The sequence below is a fragment of the Rosa rugosa genome, chromosome 4 (assembly GCF_958449725.1).
Source record: "Rosa rugosa chromosome 4, drRosRugo1.1, whole genome shotgun sequence".
NCBI classification, from domain to species: domain Eukaryota; kingdom Viridiplantae; phylum Streptophyta; class Magnoliopsida; order Rosales; family Rosaceae; genus Rosa; species Rosa rugosa.
In genome coordinates this window covers 43,469,518-43,490,630 of record NC_084823.1, presented here as the reverse complement: position 1 = coordinate 43,490,630, position 21,113 = coordinate 43,469,518, and the positions used below count along the sequence as shown (strand labels likewise).

General features: G+C 38.0%; 4 protein-coding genes and 1 non-coding gene across 6 annotated transcripts; 4 read left to right on the top strand and 1 right to left on the bottom strand.

Moving 5' to 3' along the window:
• The first annotated feature begins 432 nt into the window (after positions 1–432).
• Positions 433–6,377, top strand: LOC133707168 (uncharacterized). The gene is made up of 3 exons (XM_062132730.1): positions 433–1,743; positions 5,524–5,653; positions 5,767–6,377. Exons 1-3 carry the CDS (start codon positions 943–945, stop codon positions 6,270–6,272), a joined length of 1,437 nt encoding a protein of 478 aa, XP_061988714.1. The 5' UTR covers positions 433–942; the 3' UTR covers positions 6,273–6,377.
• Positions 6,378–7,324: 947 nt separating this feature from the next.
• On the top strand, positions 7,325–10,386 carry LOC133746257 (UDP-galactose/UDP-glucose transporter 2-like). Its single transcript, XM_062174435.1, has 7 exons — positions 7,325–7,874; positions 8,375–8,403; positions 8,496–8,697; positions 8,833–9,075; positions 9,177–9,278; positions 9,467–9,574; positions 9,728–10,386. The coding sequence occupies exons 1-7, from the start codon at positions 7,749–7,751 to the stop codon at positions 9,956–9,958; spliced, it is 1,041 nt and encodes a 346-aa protein (XP_062030419.1). The 5' UTR covers positions 7,325–7,748; the 3' UTR covers positions 9,959–10,386.
• A 773-nt stretch (positions 10,387–11,159) lies between these two features.
• LOC133742770 (uncharacterized) lies at positions 11,160–17,034 on the top strand. The gene is made up of 9 exons (XM_062170447.1): positions 11,160–11,319; positions 12,304–12,455; positions 12,776–12,863; positions 13,204–13,879; positions 14,417–14,470; positions 14,625–14,722; positions 15,645–15,764; positions 16,170–16,259; positions 16,570–17,034. Exons 1-9 carry the CDS (start codon positions 11,263–11,265, stop codon positions 16,708–16,710), a joined length of 1,476 nt encoding a protein of 491 aa, XP_062026431.1. The 5' UTR covers positions 11,160–11,262; the 3' UTR covers positions 16,711–17,034.
• Positions 17,035–17,279: 245 nt separating this feature from the next.
• On the top strand, positions 17,280–17,351 carry TRNAG-UCC (transfer RNA glycine (anticodon UCC)). Its single transcript has one exon. It is a non-coding gene; the product is annotated as a tRNA-Gly (tRNA).
• Positions 17,352–17,482: 131 nt separating this feature from the next.
• LOC133742769 (calcium-dependent protein kinase 26) lies at positions 17,483–20,899 on the bottom strand. Of its 2 annotated transcripts, none has more exons than XM_062170445.1 (5): positions 20,721–20,899; positions 19,500–20,305; positions 19,094–19,390; positions 18,234–18,656; positions 17,483–18,033 (listed from the first exon to the last, which is right to left on the bottom strand). In XM_062170445.1, exons 2-5 carry the CDS (start codon positions 20,086–20,088, stop codon positions 17,774–17,776), a joined length of 1,569 nt encoding a protein of 522 aa, XP_062026429.1. In that variant the 5' UTR covers positions 20,089–20,305; positions 20,721–20,899; the 3' UTR covers positions 17,483–17,773. The 2 variants fall into 2 exon arrangements, with proteins under 2 accessions (XP_062026429.1, XP_062026430.1); XM_062170446.1 differs by lacking the exon at positions 20,721–20,899 and adding an exon at positions 20,505–20,523.
• Between the last annotated feature and the right edge of the window lie 214 nt (positions 20,900–21,113).

Here is a 21,113-nt window from a genome sequence, read left to right as displayed (position 1 = left end):
ACACTTCAGTTTCACGTGTTCGAAGAATTGTCTTAAACATAATAAGATAAATAAAAATAATTATATAAATAACGAATGCATGATTCAAAATGATATTTAACTCATTGTTAATCATCGTGCACAAGGTAGATGACCATCATATCCACTGCCGCCCATGTCAGCCTGAGGCAGATGATGACCACTTCACCTACCCGGAAGCTCACCGCTCGTCGACCCTCCAGCAACCGGAAAGATAAAAACTGTTTAGGGTTTAAGTACATATAACATTTTTTCCCTCCCACATGTTCAATATGGAAATTTAACCTTGTGCTTCCTCATGCTAATAAGCAATTTTGTAAGCTAGGCACTGACACCCATAACAGTGAAAACGCCAAAGATAAAAAAAAAAATTAAAAAAAAAAAAAGGAGTGAGCAATGAAGCTCTGCATGCACACGTGGCCCAGCGCGTGAAAAGGTGGACACTTTCTGCATGGAAGATCAGGACTGAAACGTAATACCATAAATAATCAAATCTGTTAAAGGTCAACTTCTGGTCGCACACCAGTCCAAACCCCAAACTCATCAGACAGCTGCAGCCATTAAATCTCCCATCTATGTATTCATAGTTTATCTCACCAGGAAGAAAAATAATTATATTTCTAATCACTTCCCAGTAAATTCAAATCTCCTTGTCAATATAATATCCCCATTTTAGATTCAAAATTCACAGCCAGAACCATCTAAGCTCCTTCTCCTGCTTCTAAACAATTTGATCCCTCTCCCCTTCTTCCTCTTCGTCCTCTCTGCAACTCTCTCATGCCCTCCTCACCTTGAGATCTTCACCCTAGCTAGAAAATCAGAACCTTCCTCACTCTTTCTTCAACCCACTATATATAAAACCAACCAACTTATTAACCGTTCAGTTCACTCTCGCTAGCTGCTCTATCTATCCTTCCTCGATCAATGGCTTTAGTAACTCCGCCGTGCTCTGAAATTCAAAAGCCGAGAAAATCAGCTATGATTCAGAAGAAGCCGTTGATGCTCAAAGATTATCTGATGGACGATCTGAGCTCCTGCTCATCCAGCGGCTTCAAATCCTTCCCACGCCGCCAATGCTGCACAACCGTCCGATTTCTCCTCGAGATCGACCTCAAATCCTCCTCCCGGCCACAACTGCCGCCGCCGCAGTCCATTCACAACCACAACAACTTCAAGAATCAAAAGCCAATAAAGCAACTACTCCGACGGAGCCGGTCCAGAGCCGCCTCCTCCAACACCCTCTCCGCTCTCCAAAGAGCTTCCGGCGCCGTCATTAACGCCGTAAGAAACTTGCAGTTTCACACCGCCAAGTCCTCCTCCTCGACGTCCGTACAAAGCAGTGCTCGGAAAGGTGGCTTGGTACTGCTTCTGCCTCGAAGCATTTCACGGCGGCTGTGGTGGAAGAGCTTCCGGACAAAAGTAGAAGAAGAAGAGAAAGACATAGTTAAGTGGAGATCGTTCCGGGAACTTCTGCAGGAGCAAGATAAGCCGTCCGATCAGACCACCGCCAGTACAAAAAGTACCGACAGTAAAACCAACAGCAACAGTTGGGGGGAGAGCGAGTTTAGTTTGACCTCGGAGAGTTCAATTGGCAACGACGTGGCGGAAGGTAAAAATAGTTTACCAGAAAATAAGAAAGTCGGCGGAAGAGTTGGCGTAACAGCCGGTGAGGATTCCATTGAAACACCAACCACCACCTCCACCTGCTCACCTCAAAACGCAAAGGTAAGCGCAAATTTGGGTGTTTATTTAATGCTTCGCGTGTGCATATTAGTTAATAGATTGTCTTTCTCTGTCTGCTGGTAGCTAGCTAGTGACCGGTTCATTTAGGTCAAAAACATGATTTTGATTTAAACGTTGAAATATTATCTTAAGTCGTTAAAATTAGCTCGCGGGTAAAGCAATGACTAATTTAAAATTTATGTATTTTGAAATTTCAACACTCATAAATACAATAAAAACGTTTTTTAAAATTTCAATACACTGAAGTGAAGTACCGTTATCAAAGTTATTTCAATAAGTAGCCTTAACGTAAAACATTTATGAAATTTTACTTAAGCGGGAAAGCGGGTGGATAGCTGGCTGTGGGGATGTTGGGATTGCGATTTGCATGCATTTCACGCGTGGGGAAATGTATTAGGTGCTTCTCCCTGCTATGGAATTGAATGGCTTCGAGTATTTCTAGGCCTGAGATCCTGCCACGTGATATCTATCCAGGGATCCACGGTATTTGAATTTGCGAGACTAGCTAGTACCGTAGGGTATGAGACACTGGACCATTTCCTTATATATGACTGATTTACGATAAAGCCCCTTGCGTTCTGTTGATAGTAACGGGGGCGTTTAAGTGGGAATGGCGCGGTTGGTACGCGTAGTAAAGGTACGTCACATGGGTAGTTTTGGCAATTTAGCGGGTTTTTGGTGGTCGTCGGTGACAAAGAGGGTTTGGTTTAGTCGTTTTCCTTGGTGGGCTGGCGGTTCTGAGCATCTCTAACTGCCGCTATTATTTTAAGGCCTCTTTGTTGGGTGGGGGTGGGGCAGTAGGCACTATTTATTTATTTTTAATTATTTATTTCAATTTTTTGGTTTTTTATTTTTATTTTTTATCAAAATTGAAAAACGTTTTTCAAAAACGATTTTTGAAAAACATATTTTGAAAATGAAAATGAGAAAATGATTTAATATTTTCAAGATTTGAGAACATGTCTGGCAGCTTTTTTCAAAATCATTTCTGAAAATAAAAACATCACAAATGTGTTGGATAACGAAATATAAAATTATTATGACATATTCGTGATTGACTTCTGATCTCATCGAATTACTATATTGAAGAACTTTTGAACTAAACTGTATGATTTCAAACCAAATAATGTATTTATAATAAACAAAAAATAAAAACCCACTACTGTTCTTTTCTTCTCCCTCTCTCAGTTTTATTTTGCTCAATGTATCACTATTCTAAAATATGAAGATTGTTCAAACCGGAGCTTTTATCTGGGCAAGTTAAAAAATAGGGGCATGGGATTATACTACAACTTCCGCATAGAAACATTAGCGAATCATCTTTTCCATAATACTAGTCTTTCTCCACACATGCTCTACGTATGCAAGTTATTATTTTTTTTTTTCAGAAAATAAAAAGAAAAGAACGGAGTTAGTTGTTGCAGAGAAAAGATAATGGAGAGAGAAAAGTGGGTTGTGGATACTTTATTTATTTTTTCAATAAAAATATATTTTGTAAATGTCTTAATTATCCTTCTGATTTAATTAATTCTCAGAGTTTATTAATCTTTTAGGGTCATTTTTGTCAAAATTCTAGATTTTGACTAACAAACCCTCTTCTCTTAAAAATAACTAGCCTTTCTCCACACATGCTCTGCATGTGCAAGTATTTTTTTTTCTGAAAATAAAATTGTAGAGGAGAGATAATAAGAGAGAAAAGTGGGTTGTGGGTTGTGGGTTGTGGGTTATATTTTTATTTATTTTTTTAATAAAATTTTTAATAAAAATATATTTTGTAAATGTCATAACTGTCCTTATGATTTAATTAATTCTCAAAGTTTATTAATTTTCTAGGGTCATTTCAGTCAAAATTTTGGATTTTGGCTAACAAACCCTCTTCTCTTAATAATAGTATAGATATAGATATAGCAAACAGGGTGTGAGTTGCTACAAAATTAAAAATATCAAACAGTTCCATTCATTGGGTATGAAGGAGAGAAGCTTCAAAAACTGCTGACCAGAGAAAACAACCTCAATTTTCAATATAGACAATTAAATTTGACATGTCTGCATCTTTAGCAACCAATTGATGTATATCGATCTATCAATATATACCACCCAAACCAAAGAAACAATCAGATATGGTGAGAATAGTTTTCCATCACATACATGTTTGCCCATGCCATAGAACTACTGATTTACTGGGATTAGACTTTTAGAGAAAGAGAGGAAGGAAGGAGATGAGAGCTAGTGGAAGAGCCAAGTCTATCGTGGCTTTCATCAATGTTTTATTCTCTGTGTTTTGTAATCATCTCTTTCATTTTCAAAAATGGTGAAAACATCAAATTGATGTTTTCAAATTTACAGAGTATTTTGGTTCTCGTTTTTGAAAACCGTTTTCCGTGTTTTTCTAATCAAATCCACTTAACGCATATTCACCTGTTTTTGGTTTTTGAAAATGAAAAAGCCCATCTGAAAAGTGAAAATAAATAATTGGACTAGAGAGTAAAGACGCAATCTTCATAGGAGTAAATTAACTAATAGATGTTTTACACCAAAGAGATCATTCTAAGACCATCCTAATCAAAGTGTCTTAGAGGGGAGTTTTATGGAGATCCATCTACACGTGTTTCTAAAATATATCTGACTATTTGAGCCAAAATTCTTAAATCTCTCAAATTCATGTATTTTAATATTAATTTTAATTTTTTCCAATTGAGATATATAGACATGGATATGGACATTGTCTATATAGATTAGAGGTGGCAAATGGGCCGGCCCGGCCCGGCCCATTTTAAGCGGGCCTAGTCGTGCTTCGTGCCGTGTTTGGGCCGGCCCATTTATTATCGTGGCGGGCTCGTGCCGACCCATTTACTTAAACATTAAGCCCGGCCCAGCCCATGGCCCGAGCCCATATCGTGCAGGGTCGTGCTCGTGCCGGGTCAATAACGGGCCGTGCTCGTGCCTACCCACTATAAAGCACGATTTTAAAATCTTAATTTGAACAAATAAAAATTAATTTTATTTAACTATTTAGAAAATTAAAATAAATTAAGTTCTACAACGTTTTTCTTAATCTTAGCTTTTTAAGATTAGATTTCTAATAATTTTTTATATTTCACTATAAGAAAGAAAGAAAGAAAAAACTCAAAATATATTGTTTTTAGTATATTATTGTGAGATTAATCTTTATTAATATAACGAAGATTTAGTATCTATTATTCTTTCCTTCATTCTATAGTTGTATTATTATGAAATTAGTTTTTATTAATAAACATATATTTAATATTTAGAAAATATACTTATGTCAAAACAAGGATATAATGTTTTGTTTCATTATTTTGACAATATAAAAGAAAGCATTGGTGAAATTGTCATGAGATTTTAAATAAAAAGATCTCATATTCAAATCTCATCATTGTAGTTTTTTAATATTTTTTTTTTTAAAAATGAAATTTTGTGTTTGTAACGGGCCGGCCCACAATATGTCGTGCTCGGGCCGTGCCGGGCCCATGACGGGCTCGGGCCGGGCCGGGCCAATGGGCCAATATTCTTAGGCCCAGCCCGACCCGTTATTCTAACGTGCTTGGGTCGTGCCGGGCCACTAACGGGCTTGGGCCGTGCCGGGCCCGTGCCGTGCTCGTGCTTAGTGGCCCGTTTGCCACCTCTAATATAGATCTTGTTCATGAATTAAGGAAAATGTGGAAAGGCTCTATTTGTCTATGAACACCCTCAAAACCTTTTTAGTAAGCTAATTCTTGAAAATTTCCTAAAAAATAACAGGTGTGGCTGAATAAAGAGGAGGAGAAAGAACAGTTTAGTCCCGTGTCGGTGCTCGATTGTCCATTTGAGGATGAAGATGATGAGAGTAGTAGTAGCTCTCCTTTTCGTTATAGACTTGCTCGAATGGAAGGTCCGTTTCTTCTTCTTTTCTTCCTGATCGATCTCCATTTTTTTATTATTTTATTCTTGAAAAATGTCAATTGGCTTTATGACTTTAACTCATGTATATGAACATGTGAACAGGTACACAACACAAACTCATGCAGAAGATCAGACGATTCGAGAACCTCGCTCAACTGGAGCCAATCGACTTGGAAAGACGAATGGCAATGTCAGAGACAGATGGAGATGACCGAGATAACAGAACCGAAGAGAAAGCCGGAGAGCTAGTGAAGCAGTTGATCATCAAAACTAGTAGTTCTGCCCTATCGAACGATTTGGTAGTGCATATGAAGGCCGATAAGTTGGTGGTGGATTTGTTCAGAGAGAGGAGTGTCGAAAACAGCAAGGAAAATGTGGTGATGGGAGAGGTACTGAAAGTAGCAGAAGAGTGGGTGAATGGGGAATCACCAGTGTTGTCGAGTTGGGAGGTCGAAAATGGTAGAAAAGTTTATGTTAATGATATGGACAATAATTTCTTTGGGAAGTGGATGAAATTGGATGAACAAGAAAAAGAGGTTGGTTTGGAGTTGGAGGTTGAGGTATGGAATTATTTGCTGAATGAATTCCTGCTTGATCTAGTTAGCTAGATAGTTAATAGGTCACTTGGTTAGCGTGGACTGTGGAGTAGGAAGAAATTCTCGTATACAACCTTTGACGTGTACAATTCTTCGATCTTTCACATTTTATTTCAACACAGTTCATCGAATTGTGAGAATAGGTTGTATTCGACGGTTGTACACTAGATTTTTTTTGAACAAAATGGGGTTGATATGCATTTGGAATTAGACAAGTCATTGACTAGAATGGCTACATAAATGTGTAGGTTGAAGCAAGAGGGATGAAATTTTGAAATTAGGAGGACCAGTTGTGATTCCCTTCCATTCTTTATAAATCATCCTTCTCATTATTTTGAGTGACTATTTCTACATCCCCACTTTGTGCATTATCTTCTAACGTTAATATCATTTTTTTTTCGTACATTAAAGTTATGAAAACATAACTCGCATCGCATACCATTGGCGGACTCAAAATTTTATTTTTATGTGGGCATATTGCCATATTCTCTTTATTTTAAACTGTTGTGGAGATATATATGTTAATATTTAGGCTGAAATTTTGTCTGCTAATTAATAGATGATCAATTAACTTCACCCTAGACAAAAACTTAGTGGGGGCATGAGCCCTCATTTTTCCCCAACTACGTCCATCAATGTTGGATACTAAGTAGTGTCACCATGAAAAGAGGTAATAAATGGGACAGCTCAAGCCATAGGATAGCCGACGTGGATAACTAGTCATTGAATGAGTTACCTTGTGTATGGTGAGCTACTAAATGCATCATCTCATTTTGAATGATATCACAAATTAAAAATGTCCATTCGAAATTCCCAATGTGTTAAAAAAAAGAAAAAGAAATGCCCAATGTGGTTAATATACGTAAAACAGCCCAATTAGCCTTTGATTGGTCAGGATTAAATTTTTTACTGCAGCTCTCCAGGTCAGGGCCAATTTTTTTCAGGTTGACCCACCAATACCATCTCTGTAATTCATAGATAAAAGAACAAAGCCAAACCAAAACCTCACCCAACCTGTAACCAAAAAAAAAAAAAAAACCTCACCCAACCCAGTAATTCTTTCTTACCCCAATAAAAATTCAAATTGCACCAATATGTAAACCACCTTTCTTCTTCTTCGATTGCGCATTGATTATTGTGTGTCGAATCCTAGGCTCCCTGAATCTCCCTCCATTAAATGCGTGCCTCTCTCAATTAATTGCAGAGCCTCATTGCCATTTGCCACCTTCATCCTAATAGAAAAGAGCCAGAGAAAAAGAAAAGAGAGCTTCTCTGTTATTTTGGGTAACACACATGAAACTTTTGCCGCCTGTTCGTCTTAAAAGGGGGTCTGATATTTCTATATAATCTGATTCTGATACATTTCTTCTCCAACAATCCGACCCTTTTGATTAAAGCTTTGATTTTTGGCTATAGTTTACGGCATTGCGTCTGAAAGCTAGAGTACAGAGTTGGTATTTATTGGGTTTTGATTATCAATATTTGAATATGAAGAACGAGGATCAAGCTAGGTTTCTGTTTGGGATTTCACTCTCTGATAGGCCTGTGTGGCAGCAATTCATTATTTGCTCGTCTGGGTTCTTCTTTGGTTACCTTGTCAATGGCGTTTGTGAGGTTTGTTTCTAATTCAATTTGATCATTATGAATTATGTGCGAATGTTTCTTCATTCTCAGATATGATTAATTGTTGTTTGTTATGAACATTTTCTCAATTTGCTTTGTTGTTGTTCTTAGTTTCATTTTTCACTGTTTGATTGGTGAAAATGTGGGAGGAGAAAATGGATTGGAGTGAGTTTAGTGCATTTTGTTCCAAATGGTTGTGTGGTGGCTTTGCTGTGTATAAAAAATCTTAAGGTCATGAACTTTCCTCAGCTACCTAAACAGAGTTTTGGGACAATGTTTAGGTAACAATGGGTTTTCCTTGCCATGTTTTTGTTTAGGTCATGTTTGTATGTTCTTCTATCTTTGGTTCAGTTCTCCTGTCATTCATTTTTCTCTGCCACAAACAGGGTTTAGAATAATGTTTTGGTGAGGATAGGATTTCATTTGCTATCTTATGATTGTACCTCAAGTTGCATTTTTCATGCTGTTAACATGTCTTCCTTAAATCTCAGGAATACGTATATAATCGTCTACAATTCAGGTTAGTCCACCTTGCTCTCGAACCATACTATTTGATTTCTTCTATAGTTTCAACATGATGTCTGCTTAACTAAATCTTCTCTAATTTTGCAGCTATGGATGGTACTTTACATTTGTACAAGGATTTGTATACCTGGGTCTCATATACCTTCAAGGTTTCACCACGCAGAAAATGGTGAATCCTTGGAAAACATATGTGAAGCTCTCTGCTGTTCTTATGGGTTCTCATGGATTGACTAAGGGATCCTTGGCCTGGCTCAATTATCCTGCACAGATTATGTTCAAGTCCACAAAGGTAAATTTGTGAATAAATCTGCATGGTTTACTTTTGGTTTTTGTGACCTTCTAAGTAAGCTGATAGTTGATAAATTTTTGTTTCGGAAACAGAGTCCTCCAAATCTCATGACATTGTGATTGTGTGTATATTCAGGTCCTGCCAGTGATGGTGATGGGGGCATTTGTTCCTGGATTGAGAAGGAAATACCCAATTCATGAATACATATCTGCAATACTCCTAGTGATTGGTCTCATTATTTTCACATTAGCAGATGCAAACACATCTCCCAACTTTAGCATATTGGGTGTGGTGATGATATCAGGCGCTCTAATTATGGACGCTTTCCTTGGGAATGTACAAGAAGCAATCTTTACCATGAATCCTGACACCACACAGGTGATCTTTCAGTTCCTGTATATCCTCTCCTGGTCTTTCAAATGGTTTATAAGATATGCGATAAAGCTGTTGTCGTAATCACATGTTATTATTGACTGCAGACAGAGATGTTGTTCTGCTCAACAGTAGTTGGGTTGCCAATGCTACTTCCACCTATGATTCTTACTGGAGAACTGTTTAGGGCCTGGAATTCTTGCGCTGAGGTTAGTGATGCTTGATCTTCACTTCATTTTCTAAAGAGTGGTGTTTGTGTTTCTGTCAAGGAATTAGTTACGCGCCAACCATGCGTCTAATATGGACGTACGTCCTAGTGGAGATCCAATTTTTAAGGCCACTCTTGTGACATAACCAGTTCCTTATGTATATTCTGCTTTTCTGTCGATGATTGCAGCATCCTTATGTGTATGGGGTGTTGGTGTTTGAAGCCATCGCCACATTTGTTGGACAAGTATCTGTGCTATCCCTCATTGCACTTTTTGGAGCTGCCACCACTGCTATGGTCATTCTCTCCTCCTCATTAGCTTCCTTATTCTAAATTTTCTCTCACAACATACATTAGAAAAAAACATATGTTCATAAATTCTACAATGTTGTGGACTTCTGTAACTGGTGGAGTGGAGTTAAACTCACGATTGATTCTGGCATCGTTCAGGTTACAACTGCTAGAAAGGCGGTGACATTGTTGCTGTCGTACATAATATTCACAAAGCCAATGACAGAAGAGCATGGGACAGGGCTACTGCTCATAGCCATGGGAATCATACTGAAGATGGTGCCGGAAAACCAGGTTAACAAGCATGCAAAATCTTTCAAAGAAGTACTGATGAATGTCCCAGAAGCAAACGATATCGAGGAAGATGAAGAGAACAAGGCCTTGGTGTAAATATGGGGACTGCAGCAATTTCCTTTCTTTTGTTTTTTTTTTTTTTTTAGTTGGCAGCAATTTTTTGAAGTTTTACTTTTCTTTTTCTTTTTTTATTCTTTTTTGTTTCAAAATGGGCAATTCCGTACACCGGGAGCTCAGAGGAAAAGAGAAAGCAAGAATTTTCACCAGGGGCGTCTAATTCTAACCGGCAGGCCAGAATCTCAGGGGAACATCTATCTAATTTTGTTGAAGGGAAGAATGAAGACAGAGAGACTATGAGGAGAGAACAAGTTTGATCATATTGTATGAGAATAAGGTGATTCTCCCAACCCCCTGTTTAGTGAGATTTGAGCACAAAACTTGAGCAGATTGTAAGCCACATTACTACGTTGTAAACATTACCAAACTTCATTTTGATTGCAAAATTATATTAACCCTCTCTGAATTTTAAACTTCCGTGTTATTGAATAATGTGTTTGTTAAGAACAAAAGTTACAAATCATAACTTTTGCTTAGATGAACCTAAATATTGATCATTTATCTTTCACAGAGCCACTGGTTTCGATCTCCTCAAAATTATCACACATGCCATCTAAATCTAATATTTCCCTTCATTCTATCTTTGGGGTACAACCCCAATCAATTTGTCAAGATAAACATGTGAGACTTGTTTCTTATGATTTGGAGAGATTTTTTTGATAAAGGGTTTAGATCTCATTTAAATCGGCCGGTATAGAGGGATCGTAATGCTTTAATGGAGATGTTATGTGCACGACTACACATAATCTTGCATTTTTTTTTATTCGAGAAAATCACATTTTATCATGTTCGGAACAATGAAAATATTTATTTTAATTCTTCACCCGATGAGGCTTCCTCGATTTTCAACTTTAACCAATTGGAATCAGAATGTTCCCGATGCTCAATTTGTACATATATATATAAACCTTCTCATCGTATTTACAACCAATGAACATTTATACTACTTGTAACGATCTCTTACGAATATATTTAAAAAAAAAAAAAACTATTGTTCTAATTTTTAAAGAAGGCACGTGCTAGCCCAATCCACAGAAGGCCCACGTGTGGAGCTGTAGTGCGAAGCCAGACCAACGGTCCTAATTAAAAGTTACTTCCCCACCTCATCCAAAGGCTCCTATCAACCCCCCCTTCCAATTTTTATTTTCCTTTATTTAAAAAAAAAAAAAAAAAATCACGAAAATAAGGGACTTTCCCTTATTGTTTTGCTTGCAGTTCTTGGTCGGAGGAAAAAAGCACAACCCCTGAAGAACCCTAGTTTTGCCTTTTCATCCAAAACCATCATGATGGGAGGAGCCAAACGTTTCGGCTTATCGGATACCAACTCCGACTCCGCTGCCGTAAGTAATGCTTTTCCGTTCGAAAGTTTCAGGCTTTTTTTTTTTGACCTTTTTATTCAGAAAAGTTGGCAAAACCCTAATTTGTTAGGGTTTTGAGGATAGTGGAGGTCGTGTGTATTAGGGGTTTTTGGTTTTTCTGTTGTTGAATGGTGTAAAGGTTTGAAATTTGAGTTACCCAAGTTGAGCACGTACTGGATTTTGCTTGTTTTGCTTGCATTATAGTTCCAGTGTTGGAATGTGAAGTTGTCAAGGGTTATTTGCTGGTATTTTTGTTAGTTTATGGGATTATTCCGGGTTTTCGGATTGAGTGGTTCGTGCTGTTCGAGTTTGTTCCTGAACTAGCCAAAGATTTTGGAGCTAGAATAAGTGAAGCAAGAGTAGTATAGTAGATTGAAACTAAGTATTAGCAGTGAAAGGAAAGTAATTCGTGTTTTCGGACTCTAATTTGGTTTGAGTACAGTGGTTTAGGTTGGTTGATCTATTTTGAGTGCACAGTTTGAAATCGGTGTAGTTTCTGTACCATAAGATTGCCACCTTGCTGACTTGATTATGTGCCAAAGTGGAGAGGACAAGAAAGCTGAATTGAAAATTAAGGTTGGAGGAGAGAAATGCAGACAGTGAAAAAAGAGAAAAATATTGCTGCCATTCTTCTTTTAGAGGCTTTTGGAGAGGGTGCATAAGAGGTGGTACATTTATGGTAGGAGAGCCAAGGTGTGGGGCTTTATTGATGTCAAGGAAAGATCTCAAGTTTAAGGTTTCCCCTTTCAATAGGAAGTTATGTATCAATTGGTTTTTCCCAGCTTCTGTATCTTTTGGAAGTTCCTTGGTTTCTGTTTTGTATCTTTGTACTGATTGTTTTAGTAGTGTACTACTGTAAATTTTGATATACATTAATGATGCGTGAATTTGTGTCTTTTGCGTGATTTTGGATGTCCAGTTTTTGTATCGATGCTTATTGTAATTTCTCTTACATTAATGATGCAGTTTCGGAACAAAAGAATAATGACAGGATCCTCATTTGATGTTCATAGAGCAGAATCTTCTCAAGAGCAGAATACGGCTACACCTTCATTAGATGAACGGCGAGCCGAGTCATCGCGGCTGCATGTGAGAGCTCTCAACACCCAATTTGCAAGGTCCACCTTATTTCTATCTCCATAACTGTGCTGCCATGAATCAAAATTTCTTTTCATGAATGGTTCCAACTAAACAATTTGGTTCTTCTTACTGACACTGCTCTTTAGTATCAAATATGACGTGCAATTTCTCAACTCCGTATGACTTGATGACTTGATATTCTTTGCATAACATTGAAGTTTCTAGACCGGTTAAAATTATTTTTATTCTTGGAAATTAATTTTGCAACCCAGATACATGGCTGTCAGTTTTTCTGTATTTTATGGACCCGTTCAGAATTTATTTTCTTTCTCTCTAAATATGCCTCTTTTCTCTACAGTTGGGTACAGACACAACTAAAAAATCATCCTGATGAAATTTGGGAAGACGGTATTCGAGATTACCTGGCCCATGCTTCAAACATCATGGTAATTCTTTAGAATTTGTTTTCTATCTGGAGATACTTCTACCTTCTTGGCAAGTATATGATTTGTCAAACAAATCTATTTTACAGAAGCTAATCAGATAGGTTCCACAGATAATTGCTTGTTCAGGCCTTTCTTTTTTTCTCTAAATCTTCTCTTTGACAGGGTCGGGGTGGGATGGCAAATGCATTTACCTACATGAGATACGAGCCTGTGCATGTAATTGAATAAACATGTTTAGGACCACATCTCCACAACCCCCCCCCCCCCCCCCCCCCCCCCAAAAAAAAAAAAGTTTCATTTTGTCCACTTAAAACTTGCTGCATTCAACCTCTTATTTCAGGAAAAATTCAGTGACATTGTGAACTGGCTTAAAGTAAATGCTGCAAAAGGAGAAACTTTGGCTGCTGCAGGATCTCAGACTTCTACTGAGAAGAAAAAGGTGTCGGAGTCCACAAAGAATGAGACGAACAAATTTCAGGCGACAACCCCTTTCTCATCAGTTGGTGCAACCACAAACTTTACAGCTCCATGGAGTGCTGGAGTATTCTCGAACAGCCAGAGCTCTACAGGAGTATTCTCCAACAACCATAGCTCCACAGGAGTGTTCTCTACCAGCAAAAGTTCTACAGGAGTATCTTCCAATGGCCAAAGCTATTCAGGATTATATAACAACCAAAGCTCTCCAGTCTTCTCCGCTAATCAGAGCTCCAGCATATTTTCCAGTAGTCAGAGCTCCGGCATGTTCTCCAATAGCCAAAGCTCCAGCATGTTTTCCAATAGCCAAAGCCCCGGGCAATTCTCAAATAGTCAAAGCTCTAAAGTTTCTTCCGATAGTCAAAGCCCTGGGTTATTTTCTAGTAGTCAAAGTTCGGCATTATTTTCCAATAGTCAAAGCCCGGGATTATTTTCCAACAATCAAAGTTTTGGGGGATTCTCCAACACTCCCAGTTTTGGGTTATTCTCCAACAATCAAAGTTCTGGGGCATTGTCCAACAGTCAACCCCCTCCCTTGTTTGGTAGGTGTTGTTTTAGTTACACATGTCACTTATGATTTATAGGAATTCATGGTCAGTGTGTTTATTAGAAAATCCAAGTAGGAGATTATGTGCCAAAAAGAAAAAATAATGTTTCAATATAAAAAATGTTATCATTCTGTGGCAGAATAGAATTGAAGGAGTGAAACTCCAGTTGAATCATAATGATAGTCAAAGAAATAGTTTTAGTAGTTTAGAGTATGTTTTCAACTTTTCATGGAGAACTGACTGAACTTCTGGTATTTTTCAAGTGTTTTACGGAAAATTTGCAAACTCTTAAACACATAACTTCAATTCCATAGGTAAAAGTGGTTGCTAGTAGTTTGATGTTCTTTCAATATTCATTCTTGCTAGTTTTCTTCCTGTCATTGATCCAGTTCCAGTACACTAATCAAAGATTAGGAAAACCTGAAACCCGTAATATGTACAAGTTCTCCTGTTTTGGAGTAGAGAAGTGTTATTCTGTTATTTTGTTGTGGACTTGACATCCTTTTTTTCTTTTGTGATCTTGTGTACCAGGAAGTCAGAGTTCAGTTCCTCAAAACCGTGATGGTTCTGATGAAGCAGATGCTGGTGAGACAATTAAGTTTCTACTCTTTTTTGTTTCTTCATATTTCTTTCAATGTATGTTTGATTTCAATTTCTGTTTGCTGATAATTATAGGAAGTATCTAGATATGGTCTTCTTTACTCTTATCAAGTATTGAATCTATCGTTTTGGTTATCAGATAATGATGTGGAGGAACCTAGCAGCCCATCTGTGAAAAAGTCTGAAGAAAAGGGTGTTGTTGTAGTCCACGAAGTCAAGTGCAAACTTTATGTGAAGGTATGGGCGTACAATAGTATATATTTGTTCACCGTCAACCACATATGGGTAATCAGAATTCTTTATGTGCTGAAACAAATTTATTGTGATTTTGTGTTTTCATTTATCTATTTGCTAGATGCACGCTTTAATTTGATTGAAGGACTAAAACTAATGTATGGTGGTTACAGTCTATCGATACTTATTTGGAATTTTCCAAGTTTAACAAGCAGGTATTTGGAAGAAATATGAATCTGTATAGAATATAGCAGTAAAGTATTCATAGGGTTAAGTTATCCATGACACACTTGATTTCAAATTTTGGGGTGTAGTGTATCTCTTGAATTTTCTGGATGAAAGTTGCATATTGCAGCTAACAATGCTGCGCATTATGGTATCAGTATTCTAGTACTGTGTTCCTTTCAACAGATGGAGAAAATAAAAAAGTGAGTTGGATATGTAACTTTATATGACACAATTAAGTTGTGCCCCTCACTGGGAAATAAAGGGAGGACCAGTCGTAGCCTTATAGAAGTGAACCACTATTTCATGCACTATACCTTGGATAACACTGATTGATCAATATGCAGATCATCACTAGAACTTGTTACAGCATTTTGTATCTGTATCTGTTTTGTATGTAGTTCACTTTCTTCTGGTACTGTTTTAGGCTACACATACCACCTGTCTCTCAACTGGCTGTGATTATAGTCTGATGCTACCCGTGTGCTGTTCTAAGAAATTATCTTCTGATGCTTTATGTCTATTCCACATTTGTGTACTGCCTTTGATGGGTGCATTGTGTTCAGTGCTTTGGTTATTTTCTTGATTGATGCATTGTGTTCTTTCCAAAATCGCTGACAGTGTTGTTCCGCGAGCCACTTGTAAGTTAATATTTGCCGACTATTTTTTGATACCCTTTTCTTGATCTGGATATGTACAGTCAAGTGATCCAGCGGATAGTTGGAAAGATAAAGGGACAGGGCAGCTAACGATAAGATGCAAAGAGGGTGTCAGCAAGGGTACAAAAGAATCAAAACCAACAGTCATTGTTCGGAATGATGTATGTTTTCCTTCCAGACATCTATGGTTTCAAATATATGAACTGGTGTTAAAATGTAGTAGACACATTTGGTTTTTTAGTTTTACAGTTTTACTTTGTGCTTTTCCCCTTGTTAAATATAGGAGTCAGATGTGGTTGTTAAATATAGGAGTCAGATGTGGTTGTTATAGCTTTGTAGTCTGTGATATGGGAACGGGTTATGAGAGAACAAGAAATTGTTTATAGATTTTTTCCCCCGTTTCCTTATTGAACATTTATGATGGTATGAATATTCTCTATTTCTGTTGTCCCTTTTTCAGTTGTTACAAGTGTGGGGTTGGCTTTATTTTCTTTTTCCAGTTTTCTGCAAATCATTGCAACTCTAAACCCTGGAGTCTCACTTTCCATTCTCTTTACTGATGGCAGGTGGGAAAGCTGCTGCTTAACGCGTTGTTATATTCAGGCATCAAGACTAATCCGCAGAAGAATTCCCTCGTTGCAATATTTCATACTGCGGTAATACAATGCTATGATATTTGAATGTTCAATTAGTGTTGGTTTTAACCATCTAGCAGGTATACATTACAGCAGGGTTATACTGCTATGAATCAAATAACAAATCTTAAAAAGGCATTATAAGTAGTTTAGCTGCCAAAAAAAATTTTGAGAAGCTCTTGGGAGTTCTCTTTATTCTTCTCTTGAGTGTCTCTTTTGTGGGATTTTGGGGTGGTCATTTGAACTTGATCCATTGATTAGGTATGATAGGAATTAAAGCAACTCATGTCAATGCAATAATAAAAGAGTGCAATTTCTCCTCATTTTGTAGGGCGATGGTGATGGAAATGAAGGTAGTAATCAAGATAGTGTTGTGGCACAAACCTTCTTAATAAGGATGAAGACAGAGGAGGATAGAAATAAACTGGCCACAGCAATCCAAGAATATGCTCCTGCATCTGAAAGCGAGTAAAAACATGAACCTGTTATTTGCTGTAATCATCCACAGCTACAACAATGTAATGGTGTATTACTAGAAAGGATCATTTTTGTTCTCTATATTCTGCAAGGGCTGCTTCGTTAGCTGGCCCTTTTTTGAGGCTCCAATCGAGCAGAGGGTCACTTTGATAGTTCAAATAAATTGTAGTGTGTTTAAGAGGCAGTCTCGTACCATAACGTGAATGATAGTGCTTATGTGTTGCCGAAAATTTGTAACTTGTTATCTTTATGCAATCGACCTATCAATTGTTGGATGATTACAGTTATTAATGCACCACCTTTACCCTTTCTACGCTTATGATTCATGGTTGTGTTTTCATTTTGGTTCCAATGGCTTTTACTGCGAACTAAACATGTCTTTCTGATGTCTTCCAGAACTAGAGAGAATGAAGCAGAGGGATGCTAGGACTCGAGATGAATGCTTAAAATGAAGGAGATTCTTTGTTCTTTTTCGACAAACTTCAGTGACGCTGCACGGATAGCGTTTATCTTGCGGTACACGTAAAGGGTTATCTTAGATATTGGAGATCTCTTTAACATATCGCGTCTGTAGTCCAACGGTTAGGATAATTGCCTTCCAAGCAATAGACCCGGGTTCGACTCCCGGCAGACGCAAATTTTTTTATTTGCTTTATTTTTGTTTTATATTTTTTTGTGTGTTTTACATATCTATTGATCTCGAGGCTGAAAACTGAATTCTTCAAGAAATCTGAGTTTTGAAAATGTCAATAATCGCCAAGCTCTCATTTGGATTTTGAAACAAGTGCATACAATCGGAAACTTGATAATGTCTAAACTGGAGTAAAACAATCAACATTTAAGAAGGCATCATCACCCTATATTACACGAAAATCACGGCAAACGAGGCCCATGCAAACACCAGAGTTCAGCTCTTCAAATGACCCATCCTACAATCAACATTTTTCCTGTGTATGCAAGTACTGTATATATATATATATATATATATATATGTTTCCCTCATGAAAGTATTGTTTAATTATGTTTCCCTCATGGCCGCCGGAAACTTATTCGGTTTTCTAGCAGACGAGTGACAATCTAAGAGATGGGACTGTTGGAATATGAGTGCATGATGCCCAACGAATAACTGATTCGGTTACAATGAGATTTAGCTGATCAAGCTCACCAAGTCCAATTGTATGATTCCTTTTGCTGTGAATTCCGGCAACCCTGGACAGCCCACTTGTTCCACCTCTCCGAAACTCTTTGCGTTCTAGTTCTCCATCATCACACTTAGCTGGTGAGCATTCCAGCTCAAGTAGCTTCTCCACATTTGACTCTGCATTTCCCAACAGGAGGAGTTTTAGGACAGATATAAGTAGCTCATTCGTCATTTACTCAATAGTAACAAATATACTAAATAAACAATGAGTGGGAACAAAAGTCCTGCTGATAAGCCAATAGGTATGCATTAATACCACACAATGACACACCAAAAATTATAAGCATTTTGTTTACTGTAGCTAGGAAATAAGATACCTCCACAAATTGGATCCGAAGTTGACATTTTGGCTTTAAATCTCAATGGAATGTTTCCTTGCTCTTCTGCAGAACTTGGACTGAAGAAGGTAAAGCTAGGCATTGATGGAACTGGTGAAGAAAACTCAGTTGCACTTGATTCATAAGCACAGCTGCTGAAAGAAAAGCCTCCAGATGCAGGGCAAGGAGTACCGTTCTCATCTAGGAAAGAGGAGAAAGATGATTTGCATGTGAATGCAGGTGAGTGCCACAGTTTCCCATCAGCAGTTGTTGGTGAACCCTCACCGAAGCTAAAGTCCTGATTCCTGCCAACGGATACAGGGGAGAATGAATCTTCATCCAGTTGCAGCTGTCTGAAGACGCGGATGTTTTGGTTGTACAGTTCTTCATGTGCTTGCGCGCAGTCTTCCATCCATGGGTGAGCTGCACAGGATATAAACATTATTATACACAGAACTTGGAGCCAACAGCAGGAATCAATAATTGAGCAATTTTGGAAAGACATTTGGGATGACTTTATACAGTTGCTAGAGGACTAAATATTAGTGCTGGAATCTGGATTAGTCAAATTAACCGAAAGACAAACTCTACTGCCTATCAGAGCATATGACATGACAGTACCATGATAAGCAGTAACTTGCAAAGGGCAGGTTTAATGGCCTAATCTGAAGTGTCTTCAAAGCCCTTACAAGCACGTCTAAACAACTATGAATGTCACAAAATTCATCAACTACATGTCGAACAATTGTTATATCCTTTAACCGCAAATTTAGATTCGGGATCCAGAGAACAGATATAGAGTCTTCTGTTGGTTACTATAGCAAATACGCTTTGAAATTGACAATGATGAACTGTTGTACCTAGAACCTGAGCAGCTGTGAGCCTCCTGGAAGGATCAACACAAAGCATTTCAGCAATCAACTGCTTGGCAGAAGCAGATATGTGACCCCAAGGACCGGGAGGGAACCACAGATCTGCGGCCCTAACGGCGTCAAAAATACTTGATTTCGTCTTTCCCCAAAATGGAGGCACTCCACTAAGAAGAATGTAAAGAATAACTCCAGCACTCCACACATCAGCAGACTGGTTATAACCTCCTGTAAGTACCTCAGGGGCTATGTAAAATGGACTTCCAACAGTGCCATGCAATTTCTGCCCTGTTGATACAAAAAGGAAGTTATTACAGTGAAATAAATATGTATTTTTGTAGAAAGGTCCAAATTTGTAGATGTAAACAAAAGGAAGGGAGTAAGAAGATGAGCTAACCTGGTTTAATGTAGGTTGCAAGACCAAAATCTGCCAACTTAATTGGTGAGGATGAAGATTTTGTGGCCAAAAGAATGTTTTCCGGCTTCAAATCTCTATGAACAACACCCTTCTCATGACAATACTTAACAACATGCATCAGATGCCTAAAAAGAACCCGAGCATCAGTTTCCGAGTATCTGCCTTGCTTCTCGAGCCGGTGAAAAAGCTCCCCTCCAGCACATAATTCCATCAACAAATGCACATAATGTTCATCCTCATAAACAGCCTTGAGACTCACAACATTCGGATGCCCAGACAACCTAGACATTATTTCAATTTCGAGCTTGATGCTGCGCGCATCATCATGCGTGACCAATCTATCTTTGGCAATAGACTTACAAGCCAATACCTCACCTGTGAGCTTATCCGAACATGCTCTTATGACACCAAACTGCCCCCATCCCAATTGCTCACCCAGAATATACTGGTCTTTCAAATTTCCCACTTGGGTTGCTTCAAGAATAGTGTCAAAATGGCTTGCCACTCTGTAACAACTGTAGACTCGAATTGAAGGCTGCCTAATGTCGATTTTGTTGGCTATTTCCATACCAGGAAACACAACTCTACTATTCCTTACTTTCAGTGTCACAATTCAGCATATTAATAAGAGCAGTTCATAGTATAAAATTGCAAAAGGGTCCTCAAATCATCATCCAGGGGCTTCCAAGATCATATACTTGTACTCTCATGGTGGACAATATGGTCGAAGAACACAAACCCCTTTCTGCAAACTGTGACATTCCTGAATCCTCACCAATCACCTACTGCATAGCATAAACAGGTATCAGTTTTCAAACACCTTGATGAAATCCCATTTGGTAAACTCTGGAATTAACATTTTACATGAATTTTCTTCTTTTGGGTGATACAATATAGCATTACTAAAACAAACCCAATATCTCAAATTTGTCAAAGTTATAAGCTCACCCACCACCCTACATATTTCAAACCCAAAGTCAATACCTTATCATTCAAAAGTAAGCGTGATACTCAATTGACCAACAAGATTGAAAACCCACATGAACAAAAGCAACTGAAAATCCCATGAACAAGCACAAATCCTAAACACAAACAATCAAAACTCATATACACAGCAAAACCATAGCAGAACAGAACAACCATTCAAAGTTCCAAGCTTTTTCTTGAACACTGATAAACCAAGCACATCAAAGAACTCACATTTTGAGAGAGAGAGAGTAAACTTGTTAAAGAGCCATGGTGGAACAGGTCCGTTACAGCAAAGCATCCCAAGTCCGAACCAGTTATCGGCTTCTCTCACTTTGTTTCAAAAGTTCACTTCTTTTTACTCTCTAACCGGAGACCGGGAAAACCTGTCTTCGTTTCTCTAAAGTTTACAACTTTTTTCTTCTCTTCTTTTTATACCTGACGAATCTAAGCTAAGCTATCACAATTATTAGCAAAATAAAGTTACACCCTGCCGCAGACATCTTACACCTGTCCCCAAATTCCAATTTCGTCATCTAAGGTCAGCAGTAATACTGGACTTACCTAAATTGTGTCCCAAATTTTAATTACAATAATGGAAGACATGGTTTAGCAATAATGTCTTAC

Bases quoted from the DNA above. Each gene is read 5' to 3' on its own strand.
- LOC133707168 (XM_062132730.1), top strand. From the start codon at position 943: ATGGCTTTAGTAACTCCGCCGTGCTCTGAAATTCAAAAGCCGAGAAAA. The intron at 1,744-5,523 runs GTAAGCGCAAAT...AAAAAATAACAG, and splicing joins GCTCACCTCAAAACGCAAAG to GTGTGGCTGAATAAAGAGGA. The intron at 5,654-5,766 runs GTCCGTTTCTTC...ACATGTGAACAG, and splicing joins TAGACTTGCTCGAATGGAAG to GTACACAACACAAACTCATG.
- LOC133746257 (XM_062174435.1), top strand. From the start codon at position 7,749: ATGAAGAACGAGGATCAAGCTAGGTTTCTGTTTGGGATTTCACTCTCT. The intron at 8,698-8,832 runs GTAAATTTGTGA...GTGTATATTCAG, and splicing joins TTATGTTCAAGTCCACAAAG to GTCCTGCCAGTGATGGTGAT. The intron at 9,076-9,176 runs GTGATCTTTCAG...TATTGACTGCAG, and splicing joins TGAATCCTGACACCACACAG to ACAGAGATGTTGTTCTGCTC.
- LOC133742770 (XM_062170447.1), top strand. From the start codon at position 11,263: ATGATGGGAGGAGCCAAACGTTTCGGCTTATCGGATACCAACTCCGAC. The intron at 13,880-14,416 runs GTAGGTGTTGTT...CTTGTGTACCAG, and splicing joins TCAACCCCCTCCCTTGTTTG to GAAGTCAGAGTTCAGTTCCT. The intron at 16,260-16,569 runs GTAATACAATGC...CTCATTTTGTAG, and splicing joins TTGCAATATTTCATACTGCG to GGCGATGGTGATGGAAATGA.
- LOC133742769 (XM_062170445.1), bottom strand. From the start codon at position 20,088: ATGGAAATAGCCAACAAAATCGACATTAGGCAGCCTTCAATTCGAGTC. The intron at 19,391-19,499 runs GTTAGCTCATCT...TTGTATCAACAG, and splicing joins TGCAACCTACATTAAACCAG to GGCAGAAATTGCATGGCACT. The intron at 18,657-19,093 runs GTACAACAGTTC...TATCCTGTGCAG, and splicing joins CACAGCTGCTCAGGTTCTAG to CTCACCCATGGATGGAAGAC.